Genomic DNA, 21,737 nt, shown 5'->3' with positions numbered 1-21,737 from the left:
ATGGCGATGTTGTTTAGTTGTTTGATTTGTTTGATTTGTTTTTTCAATTTTTTTCCTTTGTGTAATTTTTTCTATTGATGTTTTTTTGTGAATTTTGTTGGTTTTTCCTGTTATCACTGTTTATTTATTATCCATAAAATAATTATACGTAGAATGCAGCTTAAACTTAAATATGAGAAAATGAAGAGCAACACACAACAGTAAGTTCTAATAGGTTATTTCTGGTTTGTGTTTTTCTATATTTGTTTTTTTTTCAGTGCTCAAGCAAGTTTGGTGAAATTTGTTCGGAATGAGGCATTGGCCAAAAAGGAACTTGCCTCATTCCGCTCACAAATGTTTAATAAGGATGAAGCGGAAGCAGTACGGATATTTAGCACCATACACATTTTTTTTTTTTGCTATTAACGTTTTTCTTCTTCTTGTGTTTGTGGTTATCCTGATTTTTTTTATTATTATTGGTTTTGTACGTATTCCGATTCGACTGGCATTGCCAACATTGTAAATTTGGACATTGGTGACTGGTGATTGATTATTTTGAAATTTCGAGGGTGAAAGTGTTCAGCCTCATTATTTTCCTCTAAAAGGGGGAAACTTTGCTTATCCCTTTATTATTAACAGAAATTACATTTGTTGTATATTTTGTTATTACGTTTTATTTTTAAGGAAGCATCAAAAATAGAAACTCGATTTAAACAGAGAAAATTTTCCCGCGTCAGTCAAGAATACGAGGGCAATGACCGCCCATTGCATAGAATTTTTTTTTAATTGAATCGTATTTATCTCGCTGAAATTAAAGTTCTTTATCAAATTCTTTTGAGTTTTTGCACTTCTTTCAGAAGATAGATCGACATGTCCGAGGCTGGTCCTTGTTCTTATATCTACGAAATTAGGTAAGAAAGGACATCTTGCCACCAGCACAATGTTCGATTCAAACAATTACTAAAAGTAAATGTTATGTATGACGTTGAAGTCGTTGTTTGTGACGAGAAATCATATGTTGTTTATTATTTAGATTTGGAGTCTATGATGTCATTCTTTTGCAAAGGGTCCCCCATATTACCACAGCCGGTAGTAGAGAGGAGTTCTTTGGCCGGCGTCAAGTGCAACCACCGTCGAATCATGGTTCAATTCAATGCCTACAAAAAGTCTATAATATATATATCTTTAAATTGCAAACAATAGATTAAGAATTTTCCTTTGTCAAAGATGATGTTACAATCCCATAATTGACTTTTTCTTATTACTAATTGTTTAATATGGTATTTTAGTATGCCAGTATTACCACCATCTCCCTAAAAACTGCCCTCTCGGCTCAGCGTTTAAGAAAGAAGTGAGAGATTCCGATTTGCTCTCTCTGCCTTTGCCTCAACCCTCTAGTGGTTGGCATACAGAACGATACAACGACATCTAGAGGTTACGAAAGAAAGTAGTGTGTCAGTTTAGTTTTTGAAAATACAGAAACAAATATTTTAAAAATTAAATACTATTCGAATTAATAAATTGTGAAAGCGTCTTTTAAGACTTACGTAAATCTTGCACTATTTTTGAAATGTGTTTGCGAAGTGTAGAAACATCTTTTTAATGTCATTTGAGATTTGATTATCCCAGGTTAAAAAAAGTTGATGTAGTTAAATTTATTTTTACAAGGAAAATTATATATTAATATGTAATTTTATGTGTAACATGTCATGTCATTCAACCTATTACATGTTAAAGTGATACATGTCAAATATCGTGTAATGAGTTGAATCTAGAAAAAACCAAAGCAATGGAGGACTTTGAGTTATGTGATGCCAAAGTGCAAGGAAAAATTGAAAAGTTGAAAAGGAGAGAAAGAAGTAGAAGGATCTTGATTTTTTTTATTTTCTTCGTTTTTGTACACGTCCTTTTGTTATCTACTTACAGTAAATTGGAAGACAGGATAAATTTGAAAATTGAATTGCTGCAAAAAACCTTGTAGAAGCAGCGGTTACTCCAAGTGTATCTCATTTCCACAAATTGATCCGAGAATAATGTGTTTGAGATTTTCCGCGTGCAAAACGCTGCAGAGAACAACCGAAATTAACCAATCTAAAATTATTAAATGTAAACAACATGGTAGATTACTTTTTTCTTCGTCATCGATTGGAAAATGCAAAACCGTTGTGTCTCGTATGGGATACACGGAATCCAATTCTAGACGGGAAATTAGGATTGCGGAATACGAAGAAATGTTGTTAAAAACTCTACATCCAAAGAGCTGACGTATTAAGCTGAAGAATTGGTGGTCAAAATGACATTGTTGTTACTTGTTGCAAAAGGCAAGATGTTTTGGAGGTCAAGGAACTCTTTAGATATTTACATGTGTCTTACGTTTCTTTATAGCTTCAGTTTTGCAACTAAAAGCAACATAGGTTTTTAAAATAAAACAATTTCTATAGTTTCAGTTTTATTACCTGCAGCGATTATGTTTCTCTACTCAAATTTTGATGTGGTGTTATCTGATATAATTGTTTCGGTTTTCTTCCATCCACAGCAATTTAATGGTATCTGTTGTTTAAATTTCGCTATGTAATCACCAAAAGCGAAATATATAATACGATTGATGTTACAGGTACAGCCGTATCCATAAATATTTAACCTACCCGAATGGCGGGAAATTTTGTATACAACCTAATTTCCCTAAAAATAATTCAAATAATTTAATGTATTCCTAATTAATTTAATTGCAGTGGTATTCACTACACTTATTCTTATCGCTGAATATCATTGCAGCGGCATGTCAAAATTCTATTTTTGGTATTCTATCTTACCTCTTTTCTCCGCCCTCCTTCCCAATTTTACAAGTCACGTTATACATACAGTACGTGATTTGCAAGAATCAGTAGACCTATGCAGATTGCATGGATTTTCCACCCTTTGCACGTATCCATTGCTGTTTAGCACGAGCATGAACGGATGAAGAGAGTTTTTAGCAGTTCTTTTCCATCGGTGGATTCGTCTCTCTCCAGGCAACGTTCTTGAAGATGCTGAAGAACAAATTTCCCATTCTGTAAGTTAAGAAATTACAATATTTTGTAATTGCTTTGTTATTCACTTTTTCACCTTTCTTTCCCCCCCCCCTCCCATTCCCACCCACGCCAAGTGGTCGCCCCGTCATACGCGCGCGTTTTCTCTGTTTAACAGAGAAAAAGGCGCGAGATTAAGGCCAATAGATGCTTCAATATATGTTTCTAACGAGTAGGAATTTTGTCTTTCTGCAAACGCAGGCAAATCCGGTGTGCAGAGAAGAACAAGAATATATTTTTTCAGAATTTTAAGGCCTTTTCCGGATTTAGATATTAAATGCCGTGCCACGATTTTGGTCTACTTGAGTCATCCCGTAGGAAAATGATAGCTAGTTATATAGCAGTAACTTTCTAGCTTTCTGCTGTCATGCATGCTGTTGCTTATCTGTTTTCCTCTAGCATTTTTTTCTCTGAAACATGCTAGTACCATGAGCATATTAGTTTTAAACTAACATGATGTTTTAAATATCTTATGAGTATCGTACAAATTCATTAGTACCATAATTCATTATGAAAAAAGACAACCGCCCGTACACACCACGATCTACAGGCTAGTTACTTGCTAGGGATTTTTGGCGCGCGAAGTTTCTTTTATTCTCACATTTGTTATTTTACTTGCTATTTACTTACTTCCTTTATTATAACTGGTTCACCCATCTTGTCACTGTTGGTCATCTCAGTTTCTACAGTTGATGATTTCGCTGGATCCTTCTGGTGCCGGTGTGATTGATAAAATCAAAAAGTTTTGAGGCCGGAACAGAATCAGCCTGTCGGTCCTATTTATCCGTTTATATTATGATAGGCCTATACACCATCACGAAATGATGCACTATTATATTAAATAAATCATCTTTAAATAAAAGATGCATTATGTACTTAAACGAAGCAATATTTTAAATTCCCATTATTTTTTTTAAATCGGCAGTTTTTTGCCAAATAAATTATTTTTCACGAATTAATAAGTGTACCAAAGTACCCATTATGTAGCCGACATAATTTTTCTCTTAGAAATTTTTTTATTTATTTTATACATATGAGCTGATGCGCATTATCTTATCATATTCTATTTATTTCTTAACAACTTATCAGTTATTAGATATAATAAGGGGATTTATCGTCATACAGTCGTAGTTATAGATTGAATAAATAACGAAAAATATATAGGGATACTAAGATGTGAATGCCAGTCAGCAGTTATTTGTCTGCTTTTACCGGCTTTTACGTATTCGAAAATTAGCCTAAGTTATAAAACGTATTAACCATATACACAACAGAAAGCCGCACGTTTGCCAGATACATATATGCCAGTGCGAGCTAGTAACCAGCTAGCGTAGTAGTAAGCTGCTAGCCCTAGCTAGCAGTGAACCCGTTATATTTAAGAAAGTAAAGCGCTAGTCAGTTCCCAGCACGTTACGAGTTAATCCCCCAGAGCTGCCCCCTCTGCAAAACTAACTATCTACGGATATATGGCACAGTTTTTTTTAACTAGTATGGGAATTGCTAGTAAGAGCTAGCAAGTACCCCTCTTTAGCTGTCTAAATTTTCGTACGCGATGGATTGATGGTTAAAAAAGTAAAACATTATACTAAAACAATAAAACAGTAAAAAGTCTTTGATTACTTACTACTTACCACAGCCTTCATTTTCTATGAGATTTTCTAGTGAGAGCCGCTATACAAACAAACCAAGAAGTAGGGGAGAGCGGGGTCACTCCGGACAAAAAAATTATTTTTCCAATATCTCTTAAACTATAACTAATTTTTGAAAACAAATAAACAGCGTTGTTCAACGCCCCAAAATCTATGTCCCCTATTTTTTTCATAAAGATCAGATCATTTTTTTAGCTGTAATCAAGCTTGGAAAAAAAATTCAGGGGGGAAAACTGGACAGAGAGGGGGGGGATAAAAGACATGGTTATAACTCTAATTCTATTGCAAAAATATTACAAATTAAATTTTTAATAGTTACTTTGGTCATTAAAGTTATATCATATGTGAAAAAAAAATAATAATGATAAAATGTTATCAAAATTTGGTATTTAATAATAGGGGGGTGGAATGGACAACGCAGCGCTGAAAATATAAAAAGAGGGGGGAAAACAAAGTTTCAAGTATTGAATCACATATAAAAGTAAAGATGGTGTTTGTTTACAAAAGATTTTTTGTTTGTTTACAAACAAAAATTTTGTATATTTTTATAGCCTAGAGGAGACCGGAGTTATGTGGGACATTTTTTTCTTCACGCTGCCATTTCAATAAAAATAAGAATTATGAAAAAATAAAAGTATAGGGGTGATTCCTTGGCATTTATTTACATTTGGTAATTTTTTTGATTTTTTCCGTTGATTCATTTAATAGTTATGTGATGAAATGCCAACATGAAAAAATGCCGAAAAACAAAAAAAATTTGGTTAAACGTAACAGAGCCAGGGGTATAATGGAACAACGTTTTTCTCTGCAACGGCTTAATTTTATTTATTAAATAATGCACTGGTGAAAAGTAAATTAATTTCCCTTTCAGAAGTGCTGTATTTTTATTTATTTTATAAAGTAGAAGTGGAGATACTATCAAAATAGTTTTTTGATCATTTTTCCTTTGTTTTTGTTGCCAGGGGGCGTTTTTCTGGAAATAACGTTGATCTGGCAATACCTGTTTTACTCCGTTTGCCATGTCCTGTTTAACCCAAACAACATTAAAAAAACTAAATTATTAAATACGTAGGCACCCATTACAAAAAAAATATACCACTTTAAACTAGAATAAAATAGCTATCAAATAGCTATCTGAGTTTTACAAAAATATTGATTTTTGGAAAACATTTTTTTTTAATACAAGGAATGTTATCTGGAGACACAAATTGCTACACATACTAAACAAAATATGTAACAATTAATTGATACAAACCAAAATTTAAGGCGTTTTTCTGGAAATAACGTTGATCTGGCAATACCTGTTTTACTCCGTTTGCCATGTCCTGTTTAACCCAAACAACATTAAAAAAACTAAATTATTAAATACGTAGGAACCCATTACAAAAAAAATATACCACTTTAAACTAGAATAAAATAGCTATCAAATAGCTATCTGAGTTTTACAAAAATATTGATTTTTGGAAAACATTTTTTTTTAATACACGGAATGTTATCTGGAGACACAAATTGCTACACATACTAAACAAAATATGTAGCAATTAACTGATACAAACCAAAATTTAAAAAAGTAACACACTGATTCGCAAAATCCACTTTGTATTGGGAAAACACAGTTTCAGCCGATACAGACAACCAAAACAACCAACAACATTGATGGACATCGAAACAATTGACTCGCGAAACCGCGAGATGAATAGCCTCTATTATGCTGATACCTTGAAAGTAGTTTTTTCTACTTTTTTTATAGAATATAGTGGCTCTTAGAGAAAAAAACGTATTTTACAAGAAAAATAACATTTTAGAAAATCGGTCGATTAATCGATTGTTTTCTTCCAATCGAAGGATTAATATTTAGAAAAAAAGATAATCGATTATGCGTCGATTGAATAATTTTGCTATAATATAATCGGATAATTGCTATAATCGAATGATTAATTAGTCGATTATAATCGATTGGAGTCGATTATAATCGATTGGAATCGATTATTAACAAATCGACTGAGAACGCTACGTTAGGATATTTAAATTTTATTTGCCCTGGAGTAAGGGCAAAGCGTGCGGTCGGAAACTTTCTCTGTTCGGTTATAGAAGGTCATCTTTTTTTTAACGACTGTACTAAAGTCATAGTAATATTTACTTAAGATTGTCTTATAAGTTATATCTCAAGTTTCAACAGAAGCATATTTTGTCAATGACTTAATTTTTATTAATAGAAAAATTAGAAACTAACTTTTGACTTAAACTTTAAACTTAACTATTAAATATACTATGCGCTTTTTAAAAAATAACCCTAGGATCCCGAAATGACACTGTTAGAATTTGGCGTCAGGGTGGTCCCAAATAAGAAACACACAAAACGAACTACAAAGTTATATCGAGATTTTATAACCTCTTGACTTTTGACAATTTATATTGTCCATGGTGCCTAATACATAGTTTATACTCTGTCAGAGCTACGCAGCTGGAGGACTCAAAAGTCAAAGACTTCTTGAGTTCTTTCTTCGGTTAGCGACCTATGCGTGTCCTTGAATGTATACGAACCATTTCTACGGACGTAGTCAAAGAACTCTTCCTATATATTCCATATTAGTTTGTCCAAGTTACTCCTTTCGAATTCTAATACCTGTAGCTTTCTCTTCTGCATAAAGTTAGATTTTTTTTTTCTTTCCTAACCGGCTTTTGATCAAACTTGTGTCCTTTGCCTTCAAACTTGTTTTGGGTCTCAAGGTGAGATTAGATTTGATTGAATCCTGGTTCCTAGAAACCACGCATAAAGATTGCATGTAACTGAACATCCCACACAAAATAGCCGCAGAACTTTTGTCTCTTGATATAATATAGAATATACAGCAACCGACAGCAACCTTTCCCGTTGCTTGTTGTCCCGTCTATAAAAAGAACTCTAATTTGAATATAGGCTACCGTTTAAGTCGTCAATAAAAATTTCCCGAACATTAATTCTTATTGAAGTTATCGCCGCCCAGACGCCCAGTTCATATACATCCTAAATCAAGGGATTTTTAGGGTTTTCTTTCCCTCATCTGGCAACGTCCAGAGATTTCTGTTTTTTTCCCACTCAAAAGTGGGTGATAATAATTCCCGCGAGAGGATGTCGATGAATTATCAAACCAGCAGTGTTATAATTAAATTAATCATTGCCGTCACGTTGTATCTTGTGAACAAAGAGGATCAAATCCTGCATGTATCATTCAATATGCTGCTTAAGTAAACAGACACAATTGCGCACAATTGTAAAAAGATTTGTTTGCTGAATTTTTAGAAGTAGCTTTTCTAGCTCAGTGCTTATTATTCAATGTTAAGGACTTTTCTCTGTTGATTTCCATTATTTTCTGAGAAGAACTAAGTGTGTGAGAACTCAAATGATAATGAAGCTGGAAATTTCCAACTAAGACTGCCCAAAACAGCTGTGAAAATCAAAAGCGTATAATAAGTATTTACCTTATAATCTATATCAGAGATCCGCAGCTGGAGAAATCAAAAGTCTTAAGACTTCTTTTTTTTCGTTTAGCGACCTATGCGTGACCTTAAATACATACGAATCAATTTTTTTGTAAGTGGTCAAAGACTCTTCCTATATTCCATACTAGGTCGTCCAAGTTATACTTCTTTCGAATTCTATTACTTGTAGCTTTTTCAATCAAACTTATCCTTTGCCGTCAAACTTGTTTTGGGTCTCAAGGTGAGTTTAGATTTGATTGAATCCTGTTTCCTAGAATTAACCACGCATAAGGTCTGTGACTGAACATGCATCCGACACAGAATAGATATAGTTTGCCTCTTGATATAATATGGAATATACAGCAACATTTCCCCTTGAATGCTGTGGCGCGTCTAAGGATCTAATTTGAATATACCGTTTAAGTCGTCGAGCAAAATTTGACGAAAATGAATTCTAATTGAATTTGTAGCCGCCCAGTTCGTGCATCATCCTAAATCAAGAAAATAGTCGTATCCAAGCGTGCATCATAGTATAGCAACCCATGGCGGAATATGCCGGAGTTTATTGACATTTACTGTACAAATACAATTTATATTAGGGGACTTTTGGTCTTCATGAAGGAAGATGTTATTGGACAATAATTCTTTTTTCTTTCTTCTTCAATCTCTTCTTTCTTTTCTTTCTTTTTTTTTCTTTTTCTTTTTTGTAAACATGCTTGTGACTGGTGAGCTGATTCTTCTGAAAGCCCCCGGAGAAGGAACGTTATCATGAGGAGAAGTTGTGTATACGCCGATGCGTTTCGCCGTTTCGTGTATATATTGATTGATACAAAAAAAGGACATTTTCTGACGTTGGGGAGTGTACACTCATGGTATGAAATTATAGAAGATGAATTGTAGATGGGAAATACGTTCTTGCTCCCCACACCATCAGAAAGGGGTGTGACGATGCTTCAAAGCGACGTGATTTTTTTTTAAGGTCGTCACAGAGAACGAAATGGATAATTATAATCAAAACAGCACTCGGGGAAATATATGTGCCCCCCTCCCTCAAAACACGGTAATGATTAACGGGTGAAATCTTTTTTTTTTTTAATTTAAGTATTTCCAGTACGAAGGTATATCCTATAATAAGCCAGACGTAACACCGTGTTTTAGAGGTATATATCAATGACAAGACGAGACAAAACGCATCGGGTCCTTTTATAATAATTGCAATTGCGGCGCGATCAAATCATTCAAACGTTCTCTATCATCGACAAACGGCAATCATGTATGATGAGCAAAAGTATCGGTTGTACATCCACCAGCACAGCATGGCAACTTTACAAATATACACAGATATAAATATACAATACACATATATTGAATCAACGAAAAATCAAATTAGAATTGATCGTCAAGCGAGGAAGGATAGAAAAATTGATTAAACAAGTTTGAGAGAGAAAAGTATCTAGCGTCTGTTTGTGATGTGTAGAAATCAAAAGAAAAATGAGTTGGAAGTGCAGTGTCGAGTTCGTATAGAAAAATTCCGTCTAATAGTTGGTTGATATGAGATGTTTCTCTCGCGAAATTGCAAGTCTGATTTCATTGCAAAATATATAAATTTAGATGGGTTGCATTTGGCTGGACAGACGATAGTGAAGCGGTCGGTGTAAAGAAAGGTTGCCGTGATGGGCCAGCGAAGCGTTGGCCTGGGCCACGGCAGCCGACGACGACGTCGTGTTCGTCGTGCTGGTCGTGTTGGTGTTGGCCATCGAGGAGCTGGTGACGGTGCCCTGGCGGGCGAATCCCTTGAAGCCGAAGAGGCGCAAGAAGCCGTTTCGGAACTTGGACGACATCAGATTGTACAAGATCGGATTGATTGCCGAGTTGAGGTAGACCATGACGCGACAAAAATTGACCATCATGTAGAAAATTTCGGGACTAACACTCTCCGACTCCTGGAACAGACTCAGGAGCCGGTACGGTAGTAAACAGACGAAAAAGCTGACCACCACGGCCCCCAGCATCGCCACTACTTGCCTACATACACAAACATGTATGATTCATGGGGTCATTTTCTGTTTTATTTGATACTTTGGCCATATATAATATTTTTGGAAACTCATTTCCTAAAAGGAATAATTTCGTCCAAATTCAATCAAACATTTTTATGTATAGCTATTAATATTAGTGCATGCGTTATGGGCAAAAGTTAAATTTTTTATTGTGAACTTTCCAATTGTTGATTGATAGAAGTGCCACCTCAATCCTAAGCTTAATAACTGGCTTGAAATTTCTTTTATGTCTAATTTCTTTTGAAATAGACATAGTCGGCGATGATCCCAAACTGCTGGGCTCGCTATAACGTCCAACCTTTTGCTGGATGTCCATATACTAATAATAACTCATTATACTATATAGTCGCCTCGAGCTCTGCCTTCTGCTCTGCTGTCGGACGGACCGGTAGAAAATGTTATTACGGGTCGGGTCATTAAATGTGACACTTTTAGACACGATAACATTTTTGCGCTTTTCGTGTGAAATGTAACCCATAAACAAGCTAATACTTGGAATTGGTCAAAATCGATTTACCTCCACCATCGCCCGTGGCAAATGGCAAAAAGAAAAAGAAAAGAATATAGTTTTAGTTCGCACAGCTGGATCGCTGCCATTATATCCTGCTGCTGGAATGGATTCGCGCTTCCGAGAAGCAGTTCATCGATAGATCTATAACTTACGTACGGGTAAGTTTCATGGCGTCAACTGACTGCTAAAAGAACATTGTTACGAGTTGCGTAGCGCGTACATCTACGGGATGAGTGGGACACTTATTTATTTAAGAAATAAGCCTCATCTTTTTTTTTATCGCAGTGCAGGACTTTTATTTTAATCGCCTTATGAGTCCCAGTCGTGACGGTCGTGACCGAACTTGGCAATCTGCTTTCTGCTGTTGTATTTTAAAAAGTGCAGTAGCCCTATAACTTCTTTCCACTGAATGGCGAAACTCGCCCTCTTCACGCCCACGATAACTATCTAGTAGTCTTCATCGAAAGGTTAATGACAAATTAATTCGACCACGCAAACGGATTCATTCATTTCTTCTCCGAAAAATGTAGTTTTTTTTAATACGCTGTTCATTTCTAGCGTTAGATGGCGCTGCGTGGTTTGAAAACACGCAAATTACCACAAATGAAACGAGTCCAAATTTTTTGTCTTTTTTAAAATCACAAGTATAGATATAGAAATAGAAAATGGTATAGTGTGATTGTTACCTGCGTGCTCTATTGGAGTTTTGGTGGCGCTGGATGCGGTTCCTCCTCCTCGGCTGCCGGTTGACGCTGCCGCCGCCCAAGGAGTGATTCTCTCCGGCCACGATGGCCGCCGCCGCCGACGCCGCCGAAGATACTCCGACCGAGGACGGATTGCTGATCCGCGCCGGTTCTCGGATCAGATGTTGGGCAATGAGCGCATAGAGGACCAGGAGAATGACGCAAGGAATGAGGAAAAACAGCGTGAACGAGGCCATATAGTAAAACTTGGTCCAATACTCGGCGGCCGAGGGTCCGCACGACGGCTCCGTGTCGCCAGGCATGATATCGTACTCTGTCAGGCCGATGATTGGACTGTCGGTGCCACAGGACAAAAGAAAAACAAGGAAAAAAAACAAAAAAGAATTCTTGAGTTATTAATATGTGATGTGGCGAGCCTTTAAGCCATCAGTACATTTGTGGAATAAAAATTCTCATCTAGACGCGATATAAATCGTTCCGTATATCGGCCTCTATATATAGAAATGGCCATTGGTTCGTGCAATATTGGCTCTAGCAAAAGTATAGAGACTGTGCTCTTTTTCTCGTTATAAGCTGCATATTATAACAAGGCCTGTATATAGCTTGTCGTCTGTTAGCGCATTATTTGTATTGTATATCCTTTATATGTCGGCGCTGTATAGCTTTTGTTGTCCGTCATCGAGACAGCCTGGAATGCTACAGACTGGGAAAAGAGTGTCGCCACCATAAAGACCTATATTTAGACGGCCGGGGGAACTGCCCCGCTATATAGGAGGATCTCCACACATTGTGGCAAGTGCTCTATAGTATATAGGCTACAACAACTGCCGTGTGTGTATACATGGTGTGTGTGTATACAAGCTTGAATCAAAATAAGATATACAGGCTTTTCACAGACACTTACATAATCCTGACGGATTGTGATCTGTTGGGTGTTGGCGTTGGGCTGTCCTCCCATAGAGGATATAGTGTCGCAACTCATATGTCCCAACACACCATTTGATGACATAAGTAAAAAAAAATAATAGACAAGAGGAGATGGAAGAAATGTAGGTTCGCAGCGACAGATGTCTACACCTCATAAAGATGTAGAACAGGTTTTAAGGTAATAGAACGGAGCAACAACAAATTCGACGTTCTGTATGGTGTGACGACACCGCCAACTTATTAACAACGCTATATAAAATGGATAAATGCATCAACCCTAGGAAACTAGAAACAAAAATGAAACTCCACAAGACAAACGTTTATCATAATAAAATAATAACGAGCATTCGATGCTGCACACTCTTGACTCTTGCACGAAACAAAACCTATTTCGACGGTTGAAATAATCACGTTGCGGTTTTCCAGGTTCAAAGCAAATGAGGGCGATCACAAGAATACATAAAAAATAACAAGCCTATTAGTGATGAAATACATCTATATATTTATAAAACTAAATAAGGAGAGAGTGAGAGAGAGAGAACAATGTGCTTCCTGGCGCAATATATGGCACAGTACATACACCGGCCTATATTTCTACACTCCTGGCTCCTGGGAGCTTATTATTGGCTGCAGCACTTCCGACAAACTGTATGTGTAGCCTGTACTGTATTCCAGGAATCGATAGATATTGAATTGTTACCTAACGCTCTTTATTGAACAAGCCAAGGTATTCCGTCCCTTTTTTTCTTTTTCGATTGGAATCTGTCTAACTAGAAGTTGTGCTGGTAGACACAATTTATAGGACAGACAGCGTGGGCCCTACATCGCGTATCCTATATTATGTATAAGGCCTATGCAGCAGCTTTTTATATTAGAGATTGAAGGAGGAAAACGATAGGCCTATATAGGCTGAGCATAGGAATGTATGTTGTTAATCGTTGCTCATAGAAACGCTGAGTAGAACCTAGAGTGGGCTATATATAACCTACATATAAGATATCGAAGAAATAATTGAGACCTGTAATAGAAGAAAGTCCATATTACATCCTAACGAAAGTTTATTGTATGTAGTCGGCCATCATCCAGCAGCAGCACTTGGTGGCCATTCCAATATCATACACTCGAATGGAAAGTAATATGGGCGGCAAGGAAAAAGAACCCCCAAAAAAAAAAAAAAAACAGATTGGTTCAGTGTTTTGTTCCACTTTGAAACGTATTGGTTGCCTATTGATACAATATAAGGAACCCAACCGGCCCAGCAAAGACGACGGATGTATATAAAATCTATGAGACGTTGATATGCAGGCAGAGCAGATAACATCTCTATGCTCTCAATGACTCGATATAGGTTTTTGTGTAATGTGAAACACTACTGAGACCGGCACATTGTCCTATTGAAAATCTAGATCCTATTTATATCTCTTTACTGTCTAAATCGTGGTTTTTGAAACGGACCCCTCCAAAGTTATTGGATGGCGCCGCAGCTCGATTTTCGTCTTTCCACAGTTATTCACTTCATTTCGACGATCAAATAAATATAGCCTACAAGAGAAAAACAAAACAAAAAACAAGAAGATGTAATATATATCATTGGCTGGATTGGATCGCGGGCCCTCGCTCGTGTGTCCGCTATAGAGAGAGACGAATCGCACGCGCCCGGTCGACCATCCAGCACAGTCGCAGCTGACATCAACCACTTGCAGCTCGTCCGGAGCACATCGAACTTTGCGCTGCTGCAACATGCTTTCATATAGTATATCCATAGATTGAACGAGAACGAATGAGACGTCGCGATAGACGTAAGTACGTAGCGTGGGGTTTGGAAATGGCTTGGCCCAGCAGCAGCCCGACCGACGATAATAATATGTCAAGCGCGAAAGATACGATAGGACAGATTTGCTGGCCTTTGATATACGGACACGGGTGAGGTGGCTCGTCAAATGTTATTGGCTCGGCTGAGACGAACGACGACAACACGCAGTCCCCCCCCCCCAAAAAAAAATACAAATAAAAAAATACAAATCACGTCGTCGCAGAATAACGGGAGAAATAGAAGAAATACGACAGGAACAACAGAGCGCGTCCGTTATACAAGTTCTCGTGATCAACTCGCGGATGTGGGTGAGATTTTCTATTATTTTCTTTTTGCTTCTATGTTTTGACGGGGAACGGCACAGGAGAGCAGCAGGAGCAGCAGGAGCAGCTCTCCGGTGGTTTTATTTATACAAACGAGCTATATCATCATCTCTTATTTTCTTTTGTTTCTTTTTCCTCCCTGGCGCTCCAGCTTCCTTCCTGTTCTCTCTCTCTCTCTCCTTCTGAGCGGATATTGAATTGTGCAGCGGTGGCAATGACACATTAGCCGGCTATATAAGCTATCATATCGATTTCACGACGTGTGCTGTATGCCGTGCTGTGTGGCCACCTCTTTTCTTCCGTCCCCCCACCCTGCCTGCCATCTCCGCTTAACCTATAGAATATAACGCACAGATATATAGAGCACTATTTACGGGAAATGGTGGGCTGGCATTTTGCGCTTAAACCGCCTCAGGCGTGATGGCCGCCGCCGCCGCAACGGCCTACACATATGCGCGTGAACTATAGCGAAGACGTTGCCGATCGACGATGACCTTTTAGCTGCTTATCATCGCCTTTTCTTGGCCATTCCCCTCGGTGTCCTTCCTATAAGCGGCTATATGTGCCCTATGCACCCTCATATATCAGGATATTGGCTTAGATATATTCGATACGTAGGTGTGTACTGTGTAGCTATATAGTAGAAAGCATTTTTGCCCGGAAAATATTGTTTCACACCCAAGAGCCGACGGCCGACTGCTGCTGCCGCCGGATGACGTCGCCGGTTTTTATGGCCTAGGCGCTTGCTGGGCACCGCATTGTCGTGTCGTTATAACGTTCTGGCGTGATATACTATTAGAGCTCCGCGGGGCCTTGACGCCAGCTGTTTTGTAATCCTGATTGATTTTGAACCACCGCCTATAAAAATGTCAAACGCTTGACTTGTTCCCTAAATATATGAGAACAACTGAAACTTTCAAGGACTCTCTTTTGCTATTCTGTTCTGTTCTGTATACGGATATATGCTGGCCTTCACGCCGGCCCAGCAGCAGCAGCAGTTATAGATTATTGCGTAACTCAATATAGCAATGCTGCCAACAGTTAGAGTATATATATAGGCACACACATGCATACGGGCCTGCCTATAGAGTCAATTCTATACAATCGGTCAAAGTCCGAATCATTTCGCTGTCGTTTCTTTTTTTTTTTTTGTTAGGTTAACTTCCCTTTTACGTATCGAAATCTTTTTGTGTTGATGTTATATAGGCGTATGCAGTCTGGAGAAAGAAAGAAAAAAAGGCTGGCAAGAAATAATAATAACTATACGACATCCCTTGAAGAGCCTGTCATATATTGACGGCAGTAAAAACGGCCTGCACATATAAACATCTATTGTATGCAAGCATCTATACATATGGTATACGTGGGGTCTATACACACGTCTACATAGGAGGTATTCACTTGATGTAATATACAAAACAGGCATAGCCGGAATAGAAAAGAAAAGAGAAAAAAATCTAATAAATACAAAAATCCCAACTCAACGGGAACGCGTATACGGCGGAAATCTATAAGGCGCGCTGCGGCTGCTGTATGTATATAGGGGGGGTCGATGCCCTTCCATGGGGTGTGACGTCATCGGATATATACATATGTAGAAACGCCAAGCATCGAAGAACACACCCCCTGCTGCTGCCAGCACAAACTCCCTCTCTATATTTATATTATTATATTATGCATGTCGGACAATGGTAATTCCGTGATTCACTATGTGAGCACACATCAGTAATATGTAGAGTGAATCGCGGAAACGACTGAAAATAGCAGTCGGATGTCAAATAATAAAAATTTGAACAAAAAAGGCCGGTGCCAAAAAATTTCAGACCGCCATTTCCTTTGAATTTTCTTTGACTTTAGATTTTCCGTTACATTCTCTCCTTTGACTTTGACTTTTTTCTTTTGGCAGTGTGGGCCTTTTCTCCTCCCACCAACCCCCACCCACCCCCTCTCCCGGTTTTTTGCAATTCAAATTGACACGCGTGAATGCGATGCCGGAGAGAACCTTTCAAGACACGACTGTAAATACTATCTATACGTGTGTGTAGATAGTTTGCTTTGGGTTTGTACGTGGCATTACGTCGGCTGGCCGAGAGTGCGCCCGTCGCGGTCCCTCCAGCAGCACCTGGCACTTTCCAGACATGGCCGTTACTCATCGATACCGCACACGTAGAAACTCGAAACACACAGCACAGCAGAGACGAGCGGACCGCCAGCACACCCATTTGCCCGTCATCTCGAGTTGTCGGCCCACTGTGCGATCCGTCGGCCGCCGTCCGCCTTGGACCGACAACACAACATCCCCTGGACCCGTCATGCGGCTATATTTACGGACAGAGAAAAGGCGAAACGGGAAAAATATCTGTACGCCCTTTGATGAATGTTGGAGATGCGGCCGAGAGCGACGCGGCGACGGCCATACATGGGCGGCCATATTCACGGTGCGCGCACTGACACTGCACAGTGCAGACAAAGGACGGACCCAGGACTTATTCTTGCCTTGATCATCTATCAATCTATTATTATTTGATTATCTATCATCTCGGAGCAGTTCTAACTATGTATAGTGAATTAGCTATACGAAGGAAACATGTGATTAAATCATTGGAAACACGCGCTGCTTATATCATGACGAATGGGCAATAATGGGCGGTGTAATTGCAAATATTTAAATAATGGCTGTTGCTGGACAAAGCGTCTGGCTTTCAACTTATTGTTGAATTCGGTCGGCGGAGAACATTGGCCGTCTTGTATTCTACGTACTATAATAATGTCAGTTCTTTAAATCATTATGGGTGAATATTATTATTGACGTTGTATATAAGAAAAGAGCGATGGGTAGCAAGTATGTACAGTATGTGTACCTGGTGAGAATGCCGGCGCAGAGCCAAGTGAAGAGGGAGATGGCCATGGCCCGGCTTTTGGTGCAGACGTAACCGGCCCTCAGCGGCTGACAGATGGCGTAATAACGTTCAAAGCTGATGGCCAGAATGGTCAGCACTGAGGTGTGCGGAGCAATCAGCTCCACGAAAGTCACCACCAAACCTGCATGTCAACAGAATAAAGCAAGTTATATTATGTGTACAGACATATCAGGTTACAACTCTCCTTTTTAATGATTATGTCTATATAGCCTGGAGGCAATAACTTGACGAAATTGATTTTCCATGTATTGGATATATATTATATGTAACGTTCCATCGATTCATGTGAGCGTCGCATGGGTTTCTTGACATGTTTCCCCACACAATTTATATAACAAATAATCAATTCAAAGAAAATTCTAGTGCCATTCTGGTTTGATACATTTGTTTAAATATAGCATATTGTTGCTGTCTAAAAATGGAATTTTTAGAAGGACAAAAGGATTTTTTAAATCACAATGACTGGCTTTATATGTGGGTCAAACACGTCGTCCGTTTGTTTGCCAGTGAGCCGCCAAGTGCCCGGCATCAGTGAGATAAAAGGTATAACAACAACTCTCATAGTCTCATCTGCAATGTGCGCTGGCTCCGTAATAATCACGTATACACGCCAAGAGTGTTGAACCGTTTAGCGCAGCAGTGCCTGCAGTGTTGCGTGAATACCAAACACAGCAGCAGTCCTATATACGGCCGGGCAGTAATAATAATATGTCTAAGGAAAGCCAAAGTCGCCCGTGCGTACGTGCTGGCGCTGGCCGTCGTCTCTCTCTTTTATATTCATTCGTGTTTGAAGATGATGACGGTTCGGTCAGCGACACGAGCCCTTATTCAATGCATCCGCCACATTCAATTACATCCATCCTGATTATTATATTGAATGCGGTTCAGAGAGAATAACTATTGTATATTTATAGTATATATATCTATATATAAATAAAATATAAGGGTCCAGCTAAAACTGCGGGTTGCGAGTGCGGTGAGATAACCACATCACCATTTGCGGTCACGACCGGCCGTCATTTTCGAGTGGACCGAGCGATCGCCATTTCCGTCTTTTTCCTTCTTCTTTTATTTTTCTTTTTCTTTTTTTCTTTTTAGTTCGTTCACAACAGCCTTGGCTGTTTCGGTCGTTATTATACTCGGATCCAGTGTTACGAGCGGCAGCAATTGACACTCACAGGCTATCAACGCCAACGTATATTATTTAATGTCCCCCGCCCAGATGTATATACTATACTCTCTCACTTCAAACTTGGCGCCATCCGTTTTCATTGGCCTTCGTGGACTCGGCTCCGAGATATACTCTACTGGGGAGTAGGAGGCGATTGTTAAAAGAAATTCCCGACATGAAAATTTCGATTCAATTGAAAAGAAAAAGAAAAGAAAATATGAAAAAATAAGCCAATCGTCTTTTGAGGGACAAACTGGAGCAGACGAATTTTGTGGCCCGCAAAAATGAATGAAGTGTTATTCGGCGGCGGGGGGCAAAAGAGAGAGTTTCGAAAGATTATATTGGGTCATCATCTTGGATTCATGGGGCTCTATAAAATCTGAGACTCTCTTTTCAGAAGAATGAAATCGAAAACGGCCGCGAGACTATATGAGAAAAAGAAATCAATTTGACGAGCGTAGATCTAGATAAGCCGATATGTTATAGCAGCAGTGATGCCGCCAAGAAACTGGGCAAAAAAAAAGACGAAACCAAAAAACATAAAATCGAGCCGCGTACACATTCTTATTCTTTCTTTTTCTTTGTTTGTTTCTTTTCAATTCTCCTTTTTTTTATTATTTAATTTTTCCTCAGCCATATGTGTATCTCCGTCTATATCTGTTGGCCAGTCTTTTATTTGTTTGCCCGCGCTGATGTCCTCCGACATTCTTGCGTATTATTTCGACTGGCATGCCAGTGGTGGTGCTGGTGGTGGTGGCCGTCGTTTTTTCTTGGATGTGTCTATGTGTTTACAGTCTGCCAACAAGTTGTTTAACGACCGCCCGATATGCCGGGAGTCATTCATCGAGACAATCCATTTCGTCCGCCGAGTTATTGCATAGATCTGCCTGCATATTCGTATATATATAATCATATACGGCAAATAAACATCGTCTATGTAGGGAGGGAGACAGACAGATGAGGGGACGGCACAGCCAGCCAGCAGCAGCGCAGCCAGTCTATTTATATGGTAATTGATGAGCTTGTGTGCCGATATTAACCCAAGCCGACGACAAATATTCCTAAAGGAACGAGCAGAGGGACTGACGAGAGAGTGAAAAAGTTGCTTATAGTCTCTTGACAGTGTGTGCTGTGTTGTGTACAAGTCTGATGCTCTACTCTACATATACGAAAATAAACCACCAGCTCATCTTTTCTCCTGTCTCTCTCTAGATTGTGGGTCTCCGCCCCCCCCCCCCCGCTATACTCCTATTCTCCTCCCACCCATGTCCTATACCCGCCTCTGTATAAATATTTCTATCTATTACTGTACATACTGAAAAGCCAAAGAAAAAGTGCAGATATATTTGAGCCTGCCGCCCATTTCCTATGTTCCAAGGACCCACAGATGACGGCCTTTGCGTTTGGCATCTACTGTAGGTGCTGTAATCCCGCGCTAGGATCTCTCTACACGCGGGAGACAGACGACACACTGTGCGGTCCATTTCGAGACTTGCAGTTGTGTGACTGTGTGAGTGGAGGTCGTTGACGGCGACTAATGACTCTGTCCACTTATTTCCAAACTCTTTTTGACTCCGACGTTTTTTCTCTTGTGACGGAGAGAGAGCGTGCGTGTGTATAGGGTGCGGGAGGTGCGCATATACACGTAGCAGAAGTGGGTGGTAGATAGAGTAGTCTAGGTATAGGTGTATAGACGGTGGGGGTTGGCGGGAACGAAGGATTCGCAAACGATGTCAACGATGCCAACGATGCGACCCCGTGCCAACGACTCACAAGATCTTTTTTCTTTCTTCTTCTTTTTCTTTTTTAAAAAAAGGAAATTTCTTATATTTTTCGCCAACGAAACAGAAACAAAAAAGCCCCTGCTGTTGATGGATTAATGCGGTCATTCGCGTTTCTCCCCGTAAACGCTAATGGCCCGTGCCTTTGGCTTTTTCCATCGGCGGGACCGTGCGGGACTATAGAACACAAAAAGGGAGCCCATCTGAAGGTCGACAGCTTGATAGGGGGGGCTGGATGGGGGCCCTGGATTAAAAACAAAAAAATGCCTTTATATCCAAGAAGAAAGAAGCCTCTTATAGCCTCCGAGGCTCTTTATAAGGTATAAAGGATGGAGATTAATAAAAAACAAAAATGGCAGAATGCTGGCCCATGCAGCATTAAAAGATAAAAAATACTGTCCGCTCAAAGACAAACGGCCTGTACAGCTGTGAGCTATAGACTGCTATAGACGTTTACATATCGGTAGCCACGCCGGGTTGGAAAGAAGCTGTTGCCCAAAACTATGAAACAACAAAACAAAAACGTCATATCGTCTAAATGGCAACGGGCAACATATTTCGGCCGCCGTCGGCTCTTTTGTTTTTTTCTTCTCCGCTTACTTCTCTCTTACGCGAATTTTCTTTTTTAAATAAAAGATATGATTTCTCTATTATCTCCATGGCATTGGCTGGAATAATATAATAACAAAGAGAACTTGACAATCAACTCTAGACGAAGGTCAACCAACGACAATATCACTTTGTGCCAGAAGCGAAACTATTCTAGTGAAACTCGACGACACAGGCAGCTAGCCACCGCCGCCGCCGTCGAAATTTTATTTGTATAATACGCGCATGTAAGGTATCTTCTTCTCGATATCTATAGCAGAGCATTTAAACAAATAACAAGCTCGGTGAAGCGTCTCATATGAAAGTATATTATAGTAGCCAAGTCTAAAGAGCTCCTTGTTCTACGGTATCGTATTTGAACATTTCTGCCGTTTTTTCCAAGGTTTTTTCGCTGCTGCCGTGTGCAGTTTGGACCAGTCGGTTTGTTGGCATTAGACGTCATGGCAATCTCCAAGAGAAAACAAATAAAGGAAAGTCTCCCGGGAGTGATGGGTATATAGGAGAAGGGCAAGGGCAAGGCAAAAATAAATTACGCTTTAGCGGACCCCTTTCGTGCGCAACTGCGCATGTTTCACATGAACATACGTATACGTTGGGTGAATTAAGTACATATAAGGAAGAATAAAGGAAGAAAGAAGAATAACAGCACCTAATTAGCTTCCGACTTCCGACTTTTTTTCTTTTCTTTTATAAGATGCTGACTGAGAATAAATCTGACTAGCAGTTGAGAGGCTGAAAGCTCCCCTCGACTCCGGCAGC

General features: G+C 39.2%; 1 protein-coding gene and 1 long non-coding RNA gene across 2 annotated transcripts in view; both read right to left on the bottom strand.

The window, feature by feature from the left end:
• Positions 1-5,333: 5,333 nt before the first annotated feature.
• Positions 5,334-6,855, bottom strand: LOC124336682. The gene is made up of 3 exons (XR_006917153.1): positions 6,276-6,855; positions 5,952-6,021; positions 5,334-5,720 (listed from the first exon to the last, which is right to left on the bottom strand). It is a non-coding gene; the product is annotated as an uncharacterized LOC124336682 (long non-coding RNA).
• Positions 6,856-8,686: 1,831 nt separating this feature from the next.
• The window catches only part of LOC124335838 (thyrotropin-releasing hormone receptor-like), a 30,814-nt gene continuing 17,763 nt past the window's right edge, over positions 8,687-21,737 (bottom strand). The window contains exons 2-4 of the mRNA XM_046789321.1: positions 17,358-17,538; positions 11,416-11,766; positions 8,687-10,183 (exon numbers count right to left, since the gene is read on the bottom strand). Of these exons, the coding sequence (XP_046645277.1) occupies positions 9,766-10,183; positions 11,416-11,766; positions 17,358-17,538 (950 nt within the window). The 3' untranslated portion in view covers positions 8,687-9,765. The remainder of the gene's footprint in view (positions 10,184-11,415; positions 11,767-17,357; positions 17,539-21,737) is intronic.

Source organism: Daphnia pulicaria, chromosome 4, assembly GCF_021234035.1.
Source record: "Daphnia pulicaria isolate SC F1-1A chromosome 4, SC_F0-13Bv2, whole genome shotgun sequence".
Classification (NCBI taxonomy): domain Eukaryota; kingdom Metazoa; phylum Arthropoda; class Branchiopoda; order Diplostraca; family Daphniidae; genus Daphnia; species Daphnia pulicaria.
Note: the sequence above shows the minus strand (reverse complement) of the source record. Positions and strands in the feature narration are given on the sequence as shown.